General features: G+C 43.9%; 1 protein-coding gene across 1 annotated transcript in view; it reads left to right on the forward strand.

The window, feature by feature from the left end:
- JMY (junction mediating and regulatory protein, p53 cofactor) overlaps positions 1-23,882 on the forward strand; it is a 146,901-nt gene that overhangs the window by 20,970 nt on the left and 102,049 nt on the right. The window contains exon 2 of the mRNA XM_075325719.1: positions 3,809-3,982. Within this exon, the coding sequence (XP_075181834.1) occupies positions 3,809-3,982 (174 nt within the window). The remainder of the gene's footprint in view (positions 1-3,808; positions 3,983-23,882) is intronic.

Here is a 23,882-nt window from a genome sequence, read left to right on the forward strand (position 1 = left end):
ATGGATTTCTAGAAATCTCCTGCCCATTGTGCTTGTTTTTTCCGCAGCAAATCCTGAACTACGGTGTGTCTTTCCAAACTGCAGTATGTCAATTGTTTGCTGTGGATTTGCATGCGTCCTCCGTAGGGAGAACACAAGCGAGAGACCGCAGCGCACTGAACCCTGATCGTGGGTACGAGCAGCTGCAGTCTCCTGCGGAGGAGGCTCGTGGACCCGCAGGTCAGGACGCAGTGAGTCCTGATCGTGTGCACATACCCTTAAAGACAAACAGAGCTGTTAAGTGATCTGAATGCAAAATGTACTACTTCTGTGTGATATGTAAAAATTGTCCCTCCAGATTCACAAGAAAATGATTATGGTGCAGAGTAATAATTATATTTCTACATTACGTATTTTTGCTGATGACCTGCAGTTTCGATCTCCCAAAGTCTATGCTGCGGGCTGATATAAACTAGGCAACGTCCGGCTCATCACTCTTAGGCTAGTTTCACACTTGCGTTGAACGGTATCCGTTGCATTGCGTTGTGTAACGGATGCAACGGATGTGTTGCATATAGTGGCACAACGGATGCTGCAAAACAACGCAATTCGTTTTGTTTTTTTTTTTTTTGTTTTTTTTACAGTTTTACCAGCGGCAGACTATTGTGAACGATCAGCTGATCGCTCCCTGCAGCCGGCCGCCGGGTGATCAGCTGATCGCTCCCAGTAGCCGGCCGCCGGGTGATCAGCTGATCGCTCCCAGTAGCCGGCCGCCGGGTGATCAGCTAATCGCTCCCTGCAGCCGACCGCTGGGTGATCAGCTGATCGCTCCGTGCAGCTGAGCGCTGTCACTTGCCGGCTGCCGGGTGATCAGCTGATCGCTCCCTGCAGCCGACCGCCGGGTGATCAGCTGAGCGCTGTCACTTGCCGGCGGCCGGGCATGCCTGCGGCCGGGCATGTCAGCGGGCGGGCGCTCAGCTGAGCGCTGTCACTTGCCGGCGCCCGGGCATGCCGGCGGGCGGGCGGGCGCTCAGCTGAGCGCTGTGACTTGCCGGCGGCCGGGCATTCTGGCGGCCGGTCGCTCAGCTGAGCGCTGTCGCTTGCCGATGGCCGGGCAGTCGGCTGAACATCCGGCCACCGCGAGCCAAAATAAAGTTTGATTAAAAAAAAGCATGCGCAGTGAAATCCAGAGGATTCCGCTGCTCAAAATAACGTTACATGCTGCGTTCCTCCCGCTGGGCGGAAGCAACGGAGCGTCGCCCAGCGGAAGCAACGCAGGTCCTTTTGGTACAATCCGTCACACATACAAGTCTATGGGAAACAGTGGAATCCGTTAACGGATTCCGCTGTTTTCCAAAAGGGTGGATTGTAACGGAAGGAAATAAACGCAAGTGTGAAAGTACCCTTAGGTCCTGTCTTCAGTGCTGGAGCGAGCGTTGTAAAATCCTAGGACGCTCACCTCTGCACCATAGAAAAAAATATAAAAGCCGTCTGTTGGTATCCGGGCGCTGCAGAAACATGAAGGTAAAACTCCTTATTGCTCAACACGTTTCTGAGACATTCCCTCCCCTTCGTCAGGTGCTCAAACAAATTAGCAAGATAAAGACTTGTATAGCCCATAATCAAATGAATTAATCACAGTACAATGTACAGGTGTGAACTATAGTTCACAAATGTAAAAATCTGTAAACAAAAATAATTACAAACAATAAAAAATTAATATTCCTCCTATATGAAAATACATATAAAAATGTCCGCTTTTACTGTTAAGTTCTTCTGATACTGTAGTTGTCAATCTATAAATACGATAGGATTCTTTGTTAATAAATTACTGATGGACGCACCCAAAACTGAAGTACAGGGTCCAAACCGGACTCCCAGTGTTCGTGCACGGACCCCGAACACAGACCGCTCAGGGAACTCCGTGTTACGGTTCGGGTTCAGCCACATGGTTAAGAATAATTTTTAGAAAAAGAGATTAAAGTGGGACAATTATACTTATTAAGTTTCTACACAGCTGTCAACTACTTCTGGGTCCGCTCATTAAACCTTATGAATATGCACTGCTTCCCCCACCCACCCTCTGTGACTTAATCTATGGTTGCAGTCAGACGTGTCGGCGTCTTTAATTGGTTACCCTCACAGTATCTGTTTGAGTCCCCGAAGTGTAGTGTAAAAATAATAATTAGAAAAAATGGCATGAGGTCCCCTGTTTTTTCATACTCAGTGCAGATACAGCATACAGCTGAAGGCTGCAGCCCCAAGCTGTGCGTTATCTTGGCCCTCTATCAAAATACGGCTTTTTAAAAGAAAAAAAAAATTAAATCATTTTAAAAAATGGTGTGTGGTCTCCCCCCCCCCCCCCCCCCCCCTCCCCCAAATTTTGATTCCAAGATAATATAAAGCAGACAGCTGGGGCTGATATTCTGAGATCATCTATGGTGCTACTTGGATGTGTTGGATGCTCTGATCCATATTGTCACAGAGATTCTCAATTGGATTCAGGTTAGGGGAACATGAGTCAGTTTGTGGCATCAATACCTTCATCATCCATAAAATGCATAAGTATTCTGGACACATGAGACTGGGCATCGTCCTACACCAGCAGGAGCCCAGGACCCACTGCACCAGAGTAACTTCACAGTAGTCGGGGTGCAGTTGGCTATCACTTGGAGGTATTTGCAGCCCTCCAGAGTTTGGTTCCCCTGACCATCACTGACCCACGGCGAAACATGTTGGCTGGCCACGCTACGTCCAGTCTCTTTCACGTGAACAGTGAATGCGGTCACAACTGTGAAGAAATGGGGCGTTACCGGTGGATCTGCCTTATCTGGTGTTTTCTGCCACCCAAGCTGTATGATGCTGACATGTGGGCATCGGTCTCACTATAGGATGCTGGGCTCTCTTGGCACCTCCATGAAGTCTTTTCTGACAGTTTGGTTAGAAGTCTTTTTGTAGGGCTCTGGTAGTGCGTCTTCAAAGGAGCAGATACCGGTCCTGCTGCTCTTCCAGTATCTTCCTTTGTCCTGGTTTCATGCCCTTGAGACTGTGCTGGGAGACGCAGCAAACCTTCTTGAGACAGCATGTGTGAATGTGCAGAGCTACCTGGGCTTCAGGTACCACCTCATGCTACAAATATTGACTAGGATCCCAGCAAAATGCAAAACGAGAGAAGAATCGGGGAGGAGAAGTGAGGAATAATTGGGGCCAATTCTGTGCATTGTACGCCAATCTTGATGAAATTTGTAATGGAGTAGGATGTGGCAAATACATTATAGGACGTGTGTCACTTTAATGAATTTGGTGCGTCCTTTTGTTGCGGTGTGCCTCTGCATAAATTTGTATTGTAGATGGGGACTGGAATACTTTTCTGTTTTAATACTTACCACTGCGCCATAAACTATGGTACATTTGTTGTGTGCTCTCACCCATATTCCCTTCCTGACGAGGTCTATCCATTTTCATGAAGAGTCATGAATTGCGAGTGTCGGATGAGTGGCGTGCACCTCTCCACGAATCTTACTCCAGTCGCTGCAGGAATTAGATTTGTGACCTAGCGAATGCCACCACTTGTCATGAATTTGATGAGCGGTGTTTGCGATGCCCCTATTACACCCCAGCTCCTCTCACTTTGTCATGTGGTGGTCAGAAAACGCGTGAGAGCGGTAAAGGTGTCAAAATTTTAGCGCAGCCTCAATTTGTGCCAAAATTATTTACTGTCTTAAAGCTTTTGGCACCAGCGAGAATACTATCCTAACACCTTTGATGATTCTGGTCCTGTAAGCCTTCATGTTATGCTCTAAAATTCTTCTTTTTTCCCCTTTTTTAGCTGTTGGAAAAGCATAAAGCCACAGAAAACATGATTGATCTCCTGGAGCTGTATCAGATGGAGGACGAAGCTTATAATGGAGTTGTAGAAGCCACTACAGAATTTTATCAGTACTTGTTACAACCCTTTCGAGACATGAGGGAGCTTGCTATGTTAAGGAGGCAGCAGATTAAGGTAATTCTGATATGTTCTTGTATATTTTCTTTTGATCTGAATAAAACAAATATTAAATGACTTACCGTACAGACCAAAAGTTTGCACACACATTCTCATTCAAAGAGTTTTCTTTATTTTCAGGACTCTGAAAATTGTAGATTCACATTGAAGGCATCAACATTATGAATTAAAACATGTGGAATGAAATACTTAAAAAAGTGTGAAAGAACTGAAAATATGTCTTATATTCTAGGTTCTTCAAAGTAGCCACATTTTGCTTTGATTACTGCTTTGCACACTCTTGGCATTCTCTTGATGAGCTTCAAGAAGTAGTCACCGGAAATGGTTTTCCAACAGTCTTGAAGGAGTTCCCAGAGATGCTTAGCACTTGTTGGCCCTTTTGCCTTCACTCTGCAGTCCAGCTCAGGCCAAACCATCTCGATTGGGTTCAGGTCTGGTGACTGTGGAGACCAGGTCATTTGGCGTAGCACCCCATCACGCTCCTTCTTAGTCAAATAGCCCTTACACAGCCTGGAGGTGTGCTTGGGGTCATGGTCCTGTTGAAAAATAAATGATGGTCCAACTAAACGCAAACCGGATGGAATAGCATGCCGCTGCAAGATGCTGTGGTAGCCATGCTGGTTCAGTATGCCTTCAATTTTGAATAAATCCCCAACAATGTCACCAGCAAAGCACCCCCACACCATCACACCTCCTCCTCCATGCTTGACGGTGGGAACCAGGCATGTAGAGTCCATCCGTTCACCTTTTCTACAAAGACACGGTGGTTGGATCCAAAGATCTCAAATTTGGACTCATCAGACCAAAGCACAGATTTCCACTGGTCTAATGTCCATTCCTCGTGTTCTTTAGACCAAACAAGTCTCTTCTGCTTGTTGCCTGTCCTTAGCAGTGGTTTCCTAGCAGCTATTTTACCATGAAGGCCTGCTGCACAAAGTCTCCTCTTAACAGTTGTTCTAGAGATGAGACGGTGTGTCCAAACTTTTGGTCTGTAGTGCATATAGTGTGGCTCCTATAAATGACTGCAATAATTCACTTATCATTCTAGTACTAAAGTATCGAAAACGTCTGGACTTCTGTTTAGGGGTGTAAAGCATAAAAGAGAAGAACTGGGGTAACTCTGACCAGGCTAATGGAGTAAACCTGTGAGTCTGGTACCCACAAACCCTACAATATGCGGCTAACTCCATATGATGCTTTCCTGGAAGTTTTGTAGTCCACAATCCTAACAACTGAGCTACAGTTTTTATTAAGAAGTTCCCTTCATAGATGAAAAAAAAACAAAAACACTTGTATGGAGACTGTTGGCCCCAAAACCATGATTTAAAGAGACCTGTCAGGTGCAATATGCACGCAAAACCATGAGCATCCCGGTCTAACTGTCCCTGTGTCTAGTAGCATAGATAAAGAAATCTTTAGAAAAAGTATTTCTAAGGATCCTTTATGATATGCTAATGAGCGCAGGGACTAGTCACAAGGGCGATGGTTCCTGCGCTCATTCCGCCCTCTTAGTATGTTACCATGCCCGCAGGGGCATGCTAACATGGTATTAAATGCCCAGCGTCATCAGTGATGACGCACATACCTGTGTCCATTGTCACCGCATCAGACTATCACTGCTTCCAACGCCGGGCAGTGCGCATGATCAGAAGCCCCGGCACTTCCGGTCACGCACACTAGGCATCTCTGAAGCCAGGACGCGTACACCCGACTTCATAATGCGAATGACTGGAAGTGCGGTGATGTCCGATCATGCGCACTGCCTGGAATCTGATGCGGTGACTATGGACACAAGTACGCATGTCACCGCTAATTACGCTGGACATTGTATACCATGTTAGCACGCTCCTGTGGGCAACATGTGTCTACACAAGGAGAGAGGTGACGGGAGGAGGGGGGCTTCCCAGTGGTAATATAAGCCAACCGGACCAGTAGCTCCAGACCTCTGCCATAGCCCATTACATAAGAACACAGCCACTTCTATGGCAGGGTGCTGCTGGCTTGCTCTGTGATATGTGTGTTAGCCAAATTTTGGGGGCTCTGGACAATCTAAAAAATGTATTATTTAAAGGTAACCATTGTTTATATTATTTCATAAATCTATACAAGTGAAGATAGTAAACTTTATAATATATATTAATACAGAAAATTCAATTCTTCTTTCTCTTCCTGTAATGATCATTATCTCTGTTTCAGAGATGTCTGATCCCACACTAAGCAGATAGTTAATAGATGCAGCTCATAGAAGTCTATGGAGTGGGATGGTGGCGATGCTAGTGGTAGACCAGGCAGGCATGGACCTGCTGCTGAGGATTCACCTAAAATCGCAGTTCAGTGTTTGAAGGCATGGCCTCGTGAAGGCTTCTCTGAGGGTTTGTTGACATTACTATTTGAGCCAAACAGGAGAGCAGCTACTGTCCTGGCAAACTCCAGGTCTCCTAATATTACAAGGCAGCAATCCAGCATGCCTCCTGATGCTCTGACATAGGAACGGCCCTTGGGTTTAGGACCTGCAGGCTGCATGGGGTTGTGTCTGATTAGAGACCCCCATCAGAATAACTAGTGATATGGGGGGAAAATATGACAAATATTTTGGGAAAAAATAATTCCAGTAGATTTCCATTATTCGGTTGTATTTAATAACATTTAGTGATGTTGCTGGTGTAACACTCGCCGAGGTTGTGGCTAGCAGGAGTGGATCATGGGGGGACCCGGGCATCCCCTGAAGTGGGAGGGATTTAACAAAGCGTCTACCAGGTATTCACCAGAGCCTGTAATGGTGAGGATGGGCTTAGCTGCTGTTAGACGCCAGGTGCCACACTCACGGCAGTGTCCGGTGCTGTGGCCGCTGACCCCCGGAGTAACAGATGCAGGTATGGGCTCAGGTACAGACTCTAGTGCAGCTGGGACGGATAATGCAGACTGTACAGCTGGTACAGGCAGTTACAGAGGGTACGACAAATACTGACAGGTTTGGGTAACAGACACGGGGCCTGACAACTAACTAGCAAGCAGAGAGTAAACTTACTAAACTCGACGCGTTGCTCAGCACCTCACCTAAGAGTAGTATGCCTTAAATATCTAGTGCTTCTCAGCCATAGCCTGAGAGGCACTTCTGGATAATAGAGTGCTGGCCCTTTAAGAGCAGGAACGGAGCGTGCAGGCACCCTAAACGCACTCCCGGGAGACCTGTGCATTGTGTGCAGGCCTCGGGAGCAGGAGGTGGCAGGAGAGCACGTGGACACTTGTGGAGAGGTGCGGGAGGGGGCAGTCTGACCTCGACAGTGAGCATGTTGGACTCTGGCTTTTCATCTGGAGACTATCCAACCAAGAATGATTTTGTTCACTTGTTAAGTATCAGTAACTTTTTGTCTTTTCCCTTAAGATACATATTGTAATCTCATTATATGAGAAATATAGGTCTTGCTTAGATTGTCCCAGTTGTGTCAAGTAGTTATAGCCTTTGATGTCTCCTTTCCTTCCAATGCAAGTTGACAACGTGGGCTTGATTTCAGAATGGCATATTCAATTAAAATTCTTTTACATCTTTCAAGAAGAAAGCAGATAAACAACTGTGTCTTTATATAGAACTAGAAGGTGGCCCGATTCTACGCATCGGGTATTCTAGAATTTACGTATTGTGTAGTTAATGTATGATTTTTGTTATATATATATATATATATATATATATATATATATATATATATATATATATATATATATATATATATATATATATACATACATACATACATACATACATACATACATACATACATACATACATACACAGTGCCTACAAGTAGTATTCAACCCCCTGCAGATTTAGCAGGTTTACACATTCGGAATTAACTTGGCATTGTGACATTTGGACTGTAGATCAGCCTGGAAGTGTGAAATGCACTGAAGCAAAAAAGAATGTTATTTCTTTTTTTTTTTTTTTTTTTTTTTAAATTGTGAAAAGTTTATTTAGAGGGTCATTTATTATTCAACCCCTCAAACCACAAGAATTCTGTTTGGTTCCCCTAAAGTATTAAGAAGTATTTCAGGCACAAAGAACAATGAGCTTCACATGTTTGGATTAATTATCTTTTTCTAGCCTTTTCTGACTAATTAAGACCCTCCCCAAACTTGTGAACAGCACTCATACTTGGTCAACATGGGAAAGACAAAGGAGCATTCCAAGGCCATCAGAGACAAGATCGTAGAGGGTCACAAGGCTGGCAAGGGGTACAAAACCCTTTCCAAGGAGTTGGGCCTACCTGTCTCCACTGTTGGGAGCATCATCCGGAAGTGGAAGGCTTATGGAACTACTGTTAGCCTTCCACGGCCTGGACAGCCTTTGAAAGTTTCCACCCGTGCCGAGGCCAGGCTTGTCCGAAGAGTCAAGGCTAACCCAAGGACAACAAGGAAGGAGCTCCGGGAAGATCTCATGGCAGTGGGGACATTGGTTTCAGTCAATACCATAAGTAACGTACTCCACTGCAATGGTCTCCGTTCCAGACGAGCCCGTAAGGTACCTTTTACTTTCAAAGCGTCATGTCAAGGATCGTCTACAGTTTGCTCATGATCACTTGGAGGACTCTGAGACAGACTGGTTCAAGGTTCTCTGGTCTGATGAGACCAAGATCGAGATCTTTGGTGCCAACCACACACGTGACGTTTGGAGACTGGATGGCACTGCATACGACCCCAAGAATACCATCCCTACAGTCAATCACGGTGGTGGCAGCATCATGCTGTGGGGCTGTTTCTCAGCCAAGGGGCCTGGCCATCTGGTCCGCATCCATGGGAAGATGGATAGCATGGCCTACCTGGAGATTTTGGCCAAGAACCTCCGCTCCTCTATCAAGGATCTTAAGATGGGTCGTCATTTCATCTTCCAACAAGACAACGACCCAAAGCACACAGCCAAGAAAACCAAGGCCTGGTTCAAGAGGGAAAAAATCAAGGTGTTGCAGTGGCCTAGTCAGTCTCCTGACCTTAACCCAATTGAAAACTTGTGGAAGGAGCTCAAGATTAAAGTCCACATGAGACACCCAAAGAACCTAGATAACTTGGAGAAGATCTGCTTGGAGGAGTGGGCCAAGATAACTCCAGAGACCTGTGCCGACCTGATCAGGTCTTATAAAAGACAATTATTAGCTGTAATTGCAAACAAGGGTTATTCCACAAAATATTAAACCTAGGGGTTGAATAATAATTGACCCACACTTTTATGTTGAAAATTTATTAAAATTTAACTGAGCAACATAACTTGTTGGTTTGTAAGATTTATGCATCTGTTAATAAATCCTGCTCTTGTTTGAAGTTTGCAGGCTCTAACTTATTTGCATCTTATCAAACCTGCTAAATCTGCAGGGGGTTGAATACTACTTGTAGGCACTGTATATACATCAGCCTCAGTGTCTCCTATGTGATATATACATCATTCCCAGTGTATCCTGTGTGATGTATATACATCAGCCTCAGGGTCTCCTACGTGATATATACATCATTCCCAGTGTATCCTGTGTGATGTATATACATCAGCCTCAGTGTCTCCTATGTGATGTATATTCAGCAGTGTCCGTCTCCTATGTGATGTTTATAGCAGAATCTCCCTGATAATATCGCTGCTCTCTTATATAAGGTACATATCTACAAATAATGGTGGCACATTTATGAAGGTAAAGGATAAAAAAAAAAATACCTTTTGCTTTTCAAAGTATCAATCGTAGAGCAGAATAAGTTTTTCTCTTTTGAAAAGTGAAAGTTGCTCTATAAATGTTTACTAGATGTTTTTTCATGTATACAATGTGTGTACGGGGAGTGGAGGCGTGCCTGCCAGCAGGGATCTAATGGGCAATGATGTAGCTTACAGGACACGTCGGCCCATGTACTGGACTGGATGGGAGACCGGTTATCAATGACCCAGCTTCCTATAATGAAGGGGGATGTGTAGCTGTAACTAAGGGAAGATTGTGAGTAAGCAAATTATATGCAAGAAGTTGGCAAGTGCGTGTTTTATAAATCATAAACTTAGAAAATCTGGGGAAATATAAAGTGTAAATTATTACAGTGGAAACCACCGGACTCCACATAGAACATCATAAATATGAAAACTGCTGTTACATCGTATGTATACTAAAGCTTTCTCACAGCCAAGATTGATGAGCTCAGCAGGACGCACATACATAGGTGGTGGGTAGAGAAGGGAACGTGTACGATACAACTGATGTTTATTGCCTCCGACTGTAGAGTAGGTGCAGTTGTATTACATGTGCTAAATTGTGCTTGGACCCCTACCCCCCCCATTCTCTTTATTTTGGCAGGAAAAGATGAATGAAAATCACTTTTTTCAAAACAACTTTCTCTTAAAGGGAACCTGTCACTACTTTTTTGGCGTGTAAGCTGTAACTGGGCTCTTATATGCAGCATTCTAACATGCTGTATAGAAGAGCCCAGGCAGGGCTGTTGAGTCGGTAAGGCTACATTCACACTTGCGTTGAACGGTATACTTTGCATTGCGTTGTGGGACGGATGCAACGGATGTGTTGCATATAGTGGCACAACGGATGCTGCAAAACAACGCAATCCGTTTTGGTTTTTTTACAGTTTTACCGTCGGCAGACTATTGTGAACGATCAGCTGATCACTTCCAGTAGCCGGCCGCCGGGTGTTCAACTGATCGTTCGGTCGCCGACAATGTGAGCGGGGGGGCGGAGTGCGAAGTGGATGGAGCCGAGCGGGGCCATGGCTAAGGACGTCAGTGCCGCGGGGATTGCATCGCTGGGGGACGGGTGAGTGAGAGTGTGTGTGCGATTGTGTGTGTATATACATACGGAGTGCGGGAGGGGGCAGAGCCGAGCGGGGAAGTGTCGGGCTCCTGGCACACGCAACCAGGGTTCCTTGGTTACCCGATGTGTACCCTGGTTACGGGTGGAGGGAGCAAGAGAGAGCACGCGCAGTGAAATCCAAAGGATTCTGCTGCTCGTAAAAACGTTACATGCTGCGTTCCTTCCACCCAACACAGCGTCAAAATAACGACGCTGCGTCGTCCGGCGGATGCAACGCTGACACTTGCGTTACAGTGCGTCATCCATACAAGTCTATGGAGAATAGCGCAGTGCGTTAACGGACTGCGCTATTCTCCATAGTGATGGACTCCGCTGAACGCAAGTGTGAAAGTACCCTAAGCCAAACCTTCGACCCCGACTCCTCAATTTTCCTTGCACCGACTCCACGACTCCGACTCCCACATATATTGCTTAAGTGCAAAATGTATTGTAGTACAATGTGAACATCAGACATTTAATCATTTTTATGATATAATAATCAAGATACTTAGAACATAAAATATATTTATTGGATACAACTTTAGAAACAAGTGTAATAAATTGTAAATATGTAATACAATATGTAAATATATATATACACAAGATATATATGTAATCTACTGTATATTACATATTGTATTCCACATTAAGGCTATGTGCGCACGTTGCGTACAGTTCACTGCAGAAGTTTCTGCAGCGATCTGAAGAGCACATGTGCGCTTTAAATCGCTGCAGAAATGTCCGTAGTGAAGCCGATTCCATGCGCTCTGCCTGCAGCTCCTCCCATAGACAGAGCAGGAGCTGCCGGCAAAGCGCACGGAAGAAGTGACATGTCACTTCTTTTTACGCAGCGCTTCGGCAGTAGCCGAAGCGCTGCGCTCTAAAACGCCACGTGCGCACGGCCCCTGCACAATCTCCATAGACTGTGCAGGGGACGCAGGACGCATGCAGTTACGCTGCGCTACAAAGCGCAGCGTAACTGCAAGTATTTACGCAACGTGCGCACATAGCCTTACAATTTATTACAGTTTTTTTGTGTTCTTAAGTTGTATTCCAATAAATATATTTTATGTTCTATCTAAATATCTTGATTATTGTATCATAAAAATGATTAAATGTCTGATGTTCACATTGTACTACAATACATTTTTCACTTAAATATAAGCATTATACTAAATGTTATTTTATTATTTAGTATGTTTTTGTTGAAAACTGTTTTTTGCCACTTACATACTGTTGTATATAACACTATGTAATACACTATGTAAGTGGCGATAAACAGTTTTCAACAAAAACATACTAAATAACATTTGTGCAGTCTATAAATTTGTTCTAGAATTGCCTCCATCAGATCCTCCTTCATAGATGACCTCAAATCTGACCTAATAATTTGAAGGCTAGAGAACAACCTCTCTACAGTAACTTGGGTTGGAGGCAAAGCCATAACCACATGGGCAACATCTCTAACAATTTCCGGGTATAAAGGAATAGCCTCATGCACAGTCAGTTTTGATGAACGGTTGAAGTTTTCTATTTCTTTGAGAGCAAGTGAAAAATTTTACTGAAATCTGGTATCTGCTATAGGAGATGGAGTGAAATCTTTTTCCTTGCGGCAACACTTTGCCTGCTCTATGTCATCCAAATACTTGTCAAAGTTAAACTCCTCATCTGACGAGGATGAAGATATGGCTGCAGTAGCACTGTCAGGCCCCAAGTCCTCTTGCGCCTGGCAGTCCTGTAGCTGCTTATCCTAACTGCTACCTCACTCAAAGCTTCTTTTCCTTTAGTAAGCTGTTGATCATCAAGCAGTATACGATGACTTGGGTCCACATAAACAGCTGCCAGAAGATTTTTATTTTTCAATAGCTGTGTCTCTCTCCGTTTCATTGAAGTAGAAATGCCGTCTGGGATTAAACCTCCACTTTGGGACAGGCAAAATAGCAAGTTCTTTCACTCACTTATGAAATGCCAGGAGTTAAATCCTCAGCTTGTAATTTTTTAGTCATGGTAAATGGGTGATTAAGCAATTCCTTTAATTCAGCCACCTGTGTCCATTGACCTTCATTTAAGGTTACTTGAGGGTTCACCATATCTATAAGAAATTATTATTTTAGTTCAAGCAATCGCTCAGTCATTAAATAAGTGCTGCCTCACCGAGTGGCTTGATCAACAATTGCCCCTTTCCCAGCACGTCTCTTCAAGATGCAATCAATTTTAGGGGTTCTTGCGGCAATAACCAATTTCCTCACTTTTCCAATCAGATTTCCAGCATGTCCGCCCAGTTTCACACATCCGGCTTTTCGCCGGTTTGGCGGATGTGGCGCACGCCAGTACAGTACGATACAGTACTGTATACACTGTACTGGAGTGCGCCGCATCCACCAAACCGGCGAAAAACCGGATGTGTGAAATCTGGGTCCCTCTTGCCGACTAGCTCTTATTGCCAGCTGCATCGTGTGCACAACACAGCGCATGTGATGAATGGGAAAGTGTTTTGAAGCAGCTTCAACAAGATCATCTAATCCTAAAGTATCATTTTGCTGTTCTTCTGTTGTAATATCTGTTTGTTCCTCAGTTACATGAACAGCACTGTGGCCTTCCATCTCACACATACTGAATCCTAAATTTTCTTCTAGCTTTTGTTCATTACTCTCATTCATCAGTTTAATTCTACTTATCATGTTTGAAGCATTGTCCTTTACAATGGCAAGAACCTGTTCTTTTTTGAGTTTGTAATCTTGCAGAACTTTTTCCACTAAGGCCTGGAGAAACTGGCTGCTGTAATGAGCTTTAGTATCTTTTTTACTGCCAGTGTCTTGCTAACAATTTCTTTCTTGTCACAAACCTATCGAACATTAATGGCAAAATAATTCAGTGAAATGCAGTGACTTTGCATCCAGCAAAGGCAATGGGTGAAAAGATAGGACATTCAGACACAGCGTTTTGTGAGGATCCTCACAAAGAATGAGCAGTCAGTTTGTGGTGTTTTCTAATCTGCTTTTGCTATTGAAAGCATTATTTATGAGCTCAGAAACTTTTCAGGTGATGCGTTTTTTTAAAAAGCTGATCTGCTTTTGCAGCTGAAAAACGTATCCTCAAAAAACGCAGCAAAACGCTGTGTGTGAATGTAGCCTTAGATCAGGACTAGAGCAGCCATTTATAGGACATTTCATAACTTTCCCAAATTCCTATGAAAAAATATTCAGCACATTCTGCATTGCACTACTGTCCCCAATTTATTAGATATTTTAGGAGTCGGTGCATTTTATACCGACTCCTCCAAAATGAGCTCCGATTCCGACTCCACAGCCCTGGCTGTGAGAGCATAAAAAACACTTTATAATACTTACCTAACGGTCACTTGGTTGGCCATATGGGCGTCTCCGTTGTCCGGTGCCGGCGCCGCCTCTTTCGGCCATCTTCATCCTCTTTCTGAAGGCTGTGTGCATGACGCGTCTACGTCATACACACTCGCCGGTCCTGCGCAGGCGCACTACAATATTTTGATCTGCCCTGCCGGCGAGTGTGTATGATGTAGGACGCGTCATGCACCGCGGCTTCAGAAGATGGAGGATGAAGATGGCCGAAAGAGGCGGCGCCAGCACCGGACAACGGAGACGCCCATATGGCTCACCGCACGACCATTAGGTAAGTATTATAAAGTGTTGTTTATGTTCTCACAGCGGCCTAGGCTTCTATAAACAGCATGTTAGAATGCCCGGTGGTATAAGAATAAGGTGGTGGTATTAGAATAAGAGCCCGGTGGTGGTGGCCGCAGCTTATAGGGCAAAAAAGTGGTGACAGGTTCCTTTTAACAAGAGACAACCCCTTTTAAGTGAAGTAAGGCGCCGCTCACATCAGCAGTATTTTCCCGTAAAGTCGGATCCGTCACAAATGCATTTCAGTTCTATTCTTTTCCAATGGAATCTCGGCAAGATGCGGTCACATGTGGATATGTATGACGCCCGCAACTGCATTTGACTGCATCTTGCCGCGATTCCATTGGAAAAGAATGGAACTGAAGCGCATTTGTGACGGATTCGGCTTTGCATAAAAATACCGCTGATGTGAGCGGCGCTTAAGGGTTGTAATACGAGCCCCTAGAGACCAGGCACTGACCTCGCTGAAAAGGTGCGGGCTTGGGACTTATTTGTTAATTTTTATCTTACACTCAGTAATCTAGTATTTAAGAAGGGGCTGTCCAGGTAGTGGACAATCCCTCTAAAGAGAGTCTGTCACCCTGTTTTTACCACCTAATCTGAAAGGAGGATAATGTAGAGTCAGAGACCCTGATTCCAACAATGAAAAATGCTGTGGAGAAAATGGTGCAATAGGACGCCAAAATAAAAGGGCGTTCATGAGAGAGCTGGCCGCTCACCTCGTGTGATTGTGACACACAACCAGTATAGCAGCAGTGACCGCTGCCGCAAGATCCACGAGTCCTAAGGCTGGAGAAAAATCAAGAGGAACCTGGAGACGAGTGGATAGACCTCTGCTGCTTTAGTCAATAAGAGAAAGATTTTGTGATGCGTTTTGAAGTGAAACCCCCACTTATTCCTCAGAACAGGCACCGAGTTATAACTTATTAACAGTGTCAGAGTTTAGAGACCTGATTGTATCACAAAAAGCACCAAAAGAAACCACCAAAAGAACACGACATTTGGGGCAAATAAGTCAGAGCTAAAAGGGTTACTGAAGAGACCGACTGTCAAATGTCTAAAGTTTAAAATAAAACAAATATTTTATTCAAAGAATAAAGGTGAAAAAAGTATGGAACAAGAAAAGAAGAAAAAAGAAAAAATGGTAACTGGAAGGAGAATATGAAAAAAAGGATTCGAACCCATGAGGGTTAGTTTGGTGCTGACTTAGCACTCCCACCGCTCGGCCACAATGGCTGGAAAACTAATGTTCAAAAAGAAATCTGAGCACAAATTGGATATAATATTCACTATATTGATCCTGCGCACACAATTCTTCTGATCTTGTACATTTTTGAATGTTAGTTTTCTAGCCATTGTGGCCAGCGGTCTGACTGCTGCCTCAGCATTACTTGATCTAACCCTCGTGGGTGTGAATCCTTCTCTTTTTCTTATTCATATTCTCAGTTCCGTTTTTCCCTTTTTTCCTCTTCACACTTCTTTCACCTTTTAATTCTTTGTATAAAATATTTGTTTTATTTTAACTTTAGACATTTGACAGTTGATCTCACCAGTAACCCATTGAACTCTGACGTATCTGCCCCAGATCTCGAGTTCTTTTGGTGGTTTCCTTATTTTTTGTGCTACATCATATTTGGGTGCATATTTCTAATCCCTGCATGTCACCGCTGATCAGCATGCCCCGCCACTTCCTGGTCATGCGCACTATGAAGGCGGGTGTACGCGTCCCTGCTTCAGAGAGGTGTAGTGCGCATGACTGGAAGTCCAAGCATGCTGATCAGCGGTGACGGCGAACATAGGTACGTGCGACACTGTTGATGATGCTGCATTGAATAGCATGTTAAGATACCCCTGTGGGTGTGCTAATATGCTAAGAGGGCGGAATGAGAGTAGGAAGTAACGCCCATACAACTAGTCCCTGCACTCATTAGCATATCGTAAAAGATCTTTAGAAATGCTTTTACTAAAGATCTCTTTATCTATGCAACTAGATTCAGGGACAGTTAGGGAGAGACTAGCAATATGCATCCAGAACTGCTTGCGGTTTTGAGTGCATATTAATAATAATAATAATAATAATAATAATAATAATCTTTATTTCTATAGCGCCAACATATTCCGCAGCGCTTTACAATTCAGGAGGATCATATGCAAACAAGTAACAGTTATAGAAATACAATATTTAGAGGGAAAAAAAAAAGAAAAAACACAACCCTGCTCGTGAGAGCTTACAATCTACAATGAGATGGGGGGGGGGAGGCAAGGTTCAAGTGTTTATTTACAATGACAATCCAACCATCTCACGGACATGAGGGATAGATAATGGTTTCCTCGACCAGTGGGCCCGAGCCTTGAGATGCCTTTGGGTGCCATGGAGTTTGATGTGGAGTTATGTTGTGAGAAGTTGTAGAGGGACTATGTGAATCAAATCTGATTAGGGAGTATGATAGGCCGACCTAAAAAGATGCGTCTTTAGGGTGCGTCTGAAGCTGAGTAAGTTGGGAATTGTCCTAACTTCTTGGGGTAGAGCGTTCCAGAGGGTTGGTGCAGCTCGGAAGAAGTCTTGGATCCAGGAGTGGGAGGTTCGAATTAGTGTGGATGTTAGTCGAAAGTCGCTTGCAGAGCGTAGAGAACGGGTGGGATGATAGAGAGGAGGGTGGAGATGTAGGGGGGTGCCGCACTGTGGAGAGCTTTGTGGGTGAGAACAAACAGTATTGTATATTGCACCTGACAGGTTCCCTTTTAAACTCTGACACTGTTAATATGTTGTAACTTGGTGCCTTCTGAAGAATAAGTGAGGTTACTCTTCAAAAAGCATTACTAAAATACCTTCTTATTGACTACATGGACTGGACCCTCGTATCATTGCACAGCAGCAGAGATCTAGCCACGCTTCTCCAGGTTCCTCTGATTTTGATTCCAGCAATGTGCCACTTTCTGGGCTGCTTGCTGTAGTTTCAATAAAATCCGTCTTTCAACAGCTGAATAATATCCATAGAGCAGTAGTAAACCTGCTGGTATTCCTCCATGCTCATGAGCTCTGTATAACCCTGCCCCATCTCTGATTGGCAGCTGGAAATGGTGCAGAAATGTCTGCAACCGAATACTCAACATGTGCACAGAGCCTTACATGCAATTCTGCAGTGAGACAGCATTTTTTGCCTTTACATTCCCTAAGGCCCTGTTCCCAGTATATTACTTCTGCAGCCTGGTGATATGATAGTAGAGGATGTACTAATATAATTCCTGCTGTTGGCCGTTTTTGTTTTTTTCTTTTTTCCCTTTTAAATCCCAGTGAGACCTATCCATGACACTTGCATGGCTGGCAGGTAAATTGACACTTCTTGCTGCTTTTTTCTACGAGCTAATGGTACAGTTTTGTAGCTCACAGCTAATTCTGAGCTCTGAATGTCACCCCGCACATCCTCTAATCGCACTCTGAATTGTTTGTGCCTCCTGTGACTTCTAGTGACTGGACACGTGTCCATCTTTCTTGGTGTAGATGAGGGACCCCCGTCTATCAAAGTTGGTATGGACCCCATCGATGTGAACCTCCTTGATCTGTCATATGAGATATCAAATGATGCAGTTCTTGTTGCAAAGTGCATTTGTAGCTGAGTGCTATAGGTTTAGTGGCATTTTAGGTCCTTTGTTGGTCACTTTCAGGGTGTATATACAGTGGTACCTTGGTTTTCGTTGACATCGGTTATCGTTGGTTTCAGTTTTCATTGATTGCTTTGGTTTTCGTCTGGTTTTGTCTGGATGCCCACGTGACTACACTACTATTTTTGCATCAACAAAGTGTGATCCACGCATTCCCCTGCTCTGTGTGGCGTTGTGTGAGCGTCACCCCACTTGTCAGTTTCAAAATGTATGTAAAAAATGTAAGAAAATGTATTTATTCTTGACATTAGTGTCTTATATTAATTTAATATTCATTTTATATTCATTTCTTATTGTTTTTTGTATTAATCACTATCTATATTCTCTATAAAATCTGTTTTTTGGTCTGTATTTTAGTGTCTAAACAAAATTAATTGGATTTAAATAGATTCCTATGGAAATAATTGCTTCGATTTTAGTTGGTTTTCGGTTTTCATTGTATTTAGACGGATTTTCAACGAAAACCAAGGTATAGTGTGTGTGTGTGTGTGTGTGTGTGTGTGTGTGTGTGTGTGTGTTTGTATTTATTTTCTGAAGATGAGAAATGGTGAAAATAACCAAAAAAAATGCATTGCTTTCAGACCTGAAATAATGCAAAGAAAACAAGTTTAATAATTTAGAAACAACAATACTAATGTTTTACCTCAGGAAGAGTTCAGAAATCAATATTTTGTGGAATAACCATGATTTGTAATCACAGCTTTAATGCGTTTTGGCATGCTTTCCACCAGTCTTTCACACTGCTTTTGGGTGACCTTATGCCCCTCCTGGAGCAAAAATGTAAGCGGTTTTTCTTTCTTTGATGGCTTGTGACTATCCATCTTCCTCTGGATTCTATTCCAGATGTTTTCAATGGGGTTCAGGTCTGGAGATTGGGCTGGCCATGACAGGGTTTTAATGTGGTGGTTCTTCACACATTGATTGACCTAGCTGGGTGGCATGGTGCATTGTTCTGCTGCGAAATCCAGTCCTCAGGGTTGGGGAACATTGCCTGAGCAGAAGGAAGCAACTGTTTTTCAAAGATAACCTTGTATACGGCTTGAGTCATACGTCCCTCACCAAGTTTAATCTGTTAAGTTTCACCACACGGCAGGGTTCAGGAAAGAAAGAGCACTATTTGACAATTGGGGCGCATATTTTCCTAATATAGTTTGCAGGCTCAACTTGCAAAAGCCCCTAAGTGCCAGAAGAGCAGAAACACTCTAAATGACCCTAATTTGGAAATTACACCTTTCTGGGAATTAATATACAGGTGTAGTGACCATTTTCACTCCATAGGTGTTTTCCAGAAACAAACAGTGTATATTACACAGTGAATATTGAAAATTATTCTATTGCACTGTGCAATATATTGTAGTCCTTGTACTTGCGGAGATATTCACCCTGTAAATTAAGTGGGCTCTTCTCGCTACAGTAATGCCAAACTTGTGGGCACAAACTGCAGTTCAGGCACACTGCGGGGCTTAGAAGGGAGGGGGGCATCTGGGTTTGGAAGCACAGATTTTGCTGGATTTCTGTCGGGAGAGAGGGGGAGCCATGGCACTTTTCCAGAGTTTTTATGCTATCCGTAATATGGAAATTGTCTATATTTCTGTTCACAAGTGACGCACCTGAGTTGAGACTTGTTTTTGTGGGTTGAGTTGAAGCTTTAATTGGTGGCATTTTGAGTATAGAACATTTTGGATCAGTTCACATTTATCCTGTGCTCTACTTGAGTGCTACGTAGGGGTTTCCATCTAAATCTACAAAATACGTGATTTAGATGAAATTCTTTTAAGGATCCATTCACTAATGAGGCAGAGATCCGGTTCATGAAGATGTCCAATCTGGGACCATATTGCACGGATTGGCTGCGGGTCTCATGACCCAAGCATGTTAGCCTCATAGAAATATATCAAGCTGCCACGCTCTAATCAGGAGACCCAAGACCAGTCTGTGCATTACTATCTGAGCCCTTAAGGGGGTGTTACACGCAGCGATATTGCTTGCGATATCGCTGGTGAAAGCACCCGCCCCCGTCGTTTGTGCGTCACGGGCAAATTGCTGCCTGTGGCGTACAAAATCGTTTGGAGCCGTCACACGGACTTACCTGCCTAGTGACGTCGCTGTTGCCGGCGAACCACCTCCTTTCTAAAGGGGCGGTCCGTGCGGCGTCACTAAGCGGCCGCCCAATAGAAGCGGAGGGGCAGAGATGAGGGGGACGTAACATCCCGCCCACCTCCTTCCTTCCGCATTGCCGGCGGCCGCAGGTAAGCTGCAGGTCATCGTTCCTGAGGTGTCACACGTAGCGATGTGTGCTGCCTCGGGAACGATGAACAACCTGCGTCCTCCACAATCAACGTTTTTTTTTTAAAAAGGAACGACGTGTCAACGATGGACAATAAGGTGAGTATTTTCCATAGTTAACGGTCGTTCCTTGCTGTCACACGCAACGACGTCGCTAACTATGCCGGATGTGCGTCACGGAATCCGTGACCCCGGCGATATATCGTTAGATCCATCGTTGCGTGTGATGCCGCCTTTACTCTGGACTTTGTCCAGCGGTGTCTGTCTTTTTAGTGGTGCACAAATCTGTGGTTAAGCACACTTTGACGTTGTCAATCTTTTGTGACATGCAGTAGAGTGTCTCCATATTCCTCTTTATTGAAAATGTTACTTTGGGATATGAATCACGTATTTCTTAAGTTTAGACTGAAAGTCGGTGTAAGTGCTCTGCATAGAGCGCAGGATAAATGTGAGCCAGTAGTACAAAAATACTTCAGTGAAAATAATAAATAGATAATTGTTTGTTTATTAATGCAAAAAGAAAATTAAAAACAACATGCAACCAAACATATTACAATTGAAAGTGGGCAAGAAGAGCCACAAGTTGCCTAAATCACCTGCAATCAAAAATAGATATAATCTGACCACGTGAAAATGGGAGAAAATGAATAAATTTGACAAATGCAAAAAAATGGCTGCACCAGGACATGAGTGTAATAAATATTAAATATATACAGTATATCACAAGTGAATACACTCATATTTTTCTACATATGTTATTATATCTGTCATTGGACAACACTGAAGCTATGACTGTTTAATACAGTGTGAAGTTGTCCATGTATAACAGTCTAAATTTTGTGTGCCCTCTAAATATCTCACCACACAACCATTAATGTCTAAACCGCTGGCAACAAAAGTGAGTACACCCCCAAGGAAATACACATGTATTACACAGGCTGAATGCATGTGAGAATACGCCTATGACTTTGTCTAAAGGCCGCTTTACATGCAGCAATCTCGCAAACGAGCTCGCTAGCGTGCATACACGCCCCCGTCGGTTGTGCGTCACGGGCAAATCGCTGCCCGTGGCGCACAACATCACTCGTACCCGTCACACTACTTACCTGCCTAGCGACGTCGCTGTGACCTCCTTTCTACGGGGGCGGTTCATTCGACGTCACTAAGCGGCCGCCCAATAGAAGCGGAAGGGCGGAGATGAGCGGGACGAACATCCCGCTCACCTCCTTCCCTCCTCATTGCGGGCGGCCGCAGGTACAATGTGGTTCCTTGTTCCTGCGGTGTCACACAGAGCGATGTGTGCTGCCGCAGGAACGACGAACAACCTGTGTCCTGCAACAGCAACGATATTTGGGAACTGGACAGCATGTCAACGATCAACGATAAGGTGAGTATTTTTGATTGTTAGCGGTAGCTCGTACGTGTCACACGCAACGACGTCGCTAATGAGAACGGATGTGCGTCACGAATTCCTTTACAGGCCACAATACTTGGCAGACCAGAAGGTTATTGTTTGACCTCCGGGTGAAATGGCCACCATTGTCTTCCCGTGATTGTGTTGCGGTGGTGTCGATTGGTGGAGAGAGAACCCTTGCTCCCTCTTTGTCACAACCGTCTAAGTGATGCGATCGCTATCAATCATGGCATCTGGAGAGTAATCAGCTGGGACGATGCTGTCGCCCGCTCTGACTATTGCCGCAGGAGCTTGGCTGACCGCTAAGTCGAGCTTCTGAAAGCGATTGTGTGGGGAAGTACTGCTGTTTCAGCACCTCAGATTGACTAGCCATATGGAGAGAAGGTATGTGTCGGTGCATACCTTCTCTCCATATAGTGATGTTTTTTTAGGTTTTTGCACCCAGTTCAGACTTAGAATGGTGTTCCAAACGTTATTTCTTTATCAGATTGACTAACCAGTCACATCAATCAGAGAGTGGGGACCACTGTAATTGGTTATCACCATTATGTGACTCCAATCCTTAGACCGTGTGCGCTGCGTGCTGTCAGGATTCTCCAGTGAGGGTGGGTAGTAATGTTAAAATTATGCAATTTGTATATATGCGGTCACGTACCAGCTAGATTTGCTTGGCCTCACTGGATACAAGTGAATTGATCGAGGATCGAGGCCAAACTTGTCTAGTGAGAATGTGGCCAGAAGTATGCAAATTGTGACACGGGAGAATCCTGACAGTGTGTGCACTGTAAGGATTTCAAAGTCTGCAGTCACTGTACTCTGCTGAATAGGATAACTGAAGTGAGCACTAATATATATATATATATATATATATATATATATATATATATATATATATATATATATATATATATATATATATATATATATATATATATATATATATATATATATATATATATATATATATATATATATATATATATATATATATATATATATATATATTATGAGTGCAAGCCAAAAATTACATACTATACAAGGATAAGGCTGCACATCAAACATAGATAATGGTATAATGCCTCAAGCATATGGAAAAATATTGGAATATACAATGAAAAATGCTACTTGCGAATTTGAACATGTGAATAATGAATTGCATACCTGCCATGAATATTAGGAAAAAGGAGATATTTAGCAATCGCATTGCTCAATGTAACTGAGCCCCAAGAGATATACCTTGACGAGGTCTTGGGGCTCAGTTACATTGATCAATGCATGTTTGATGTGCAGCCTTATCACTGTACTCTGCTGTCATGAGATGTTTGGCTCTGCACACGCCTGCTGGCATTGTGTCGTCAGGCACTGTTCACACCACAGAGTCTGACAAGCAACCTGAGGCTTCTGGATTGCTCAGCCAGAGCCGGGCATCAGCTGGTTCAGGTTCATTGGTCTTCAGCTTTGCAGGAGTTTATTCCTGCAGACTTGTGAGCAGGATCTAAGAGCTCAGGTTGCTAATTGCCACGTGCAGCTGTCTCCTCCCTACCTAAAGCACGGCTTCTTTCCAGTATGTGCAGATGATAGCTTCAGCGATCTCTGTCTTGGTGGTTATCCTGTTAATGGTGGTCCATGTTGCGCTTTTGACTGGTGTGTGTGTTCCCTTGTATGTTATTTCCTACCCTTTTTCGTTGCTCCCCAGTACACGTATAGTCTCTCTCCTGTGTGTTTTGAGTCCTATGTGTATGAGTTTCCGTTCTCCTTGTCCGTGTCTTTTTGTGGGGTCTTGCGTTTTCCAGCCCGCCTCAAGGAAGGGGAAGTAAAGTCAGGGCTTGGACAGGAGTCAGGGTCACGCTGGGGACTCGGACCAGGCTACTATCAAGTCTACCTCCAAGATAATAGTGCAGTGTCTCATGTCCTGTGATTAATTACCCTGTGACATCTGCACACAGGTTACCATTTGAATGTCATGTGTTTTCCACACATAAATTGCAATTAATAAGATAGGAGACTGTATTTGACTTTTACTAATTGACATTTTTCATGTAAAAATTGGATTTTAT

This window comes from Anomaloglossus baeobatrachus, chromosome 1 (assembly GCF_048569485.1).
Source record: "Anomaloglossus baeobatrachus isolate aAnoBae1 chromosome 1, aAnoBae1.hap1, whole genome shotgun sequence".
Taxonomy (NCBI): Eukaryota; Metazoa; Chordata; class Amphibia; order Anura; family Aromobatidae; genus Anomaloglossus; species Anomaloglossus baeobatrachus.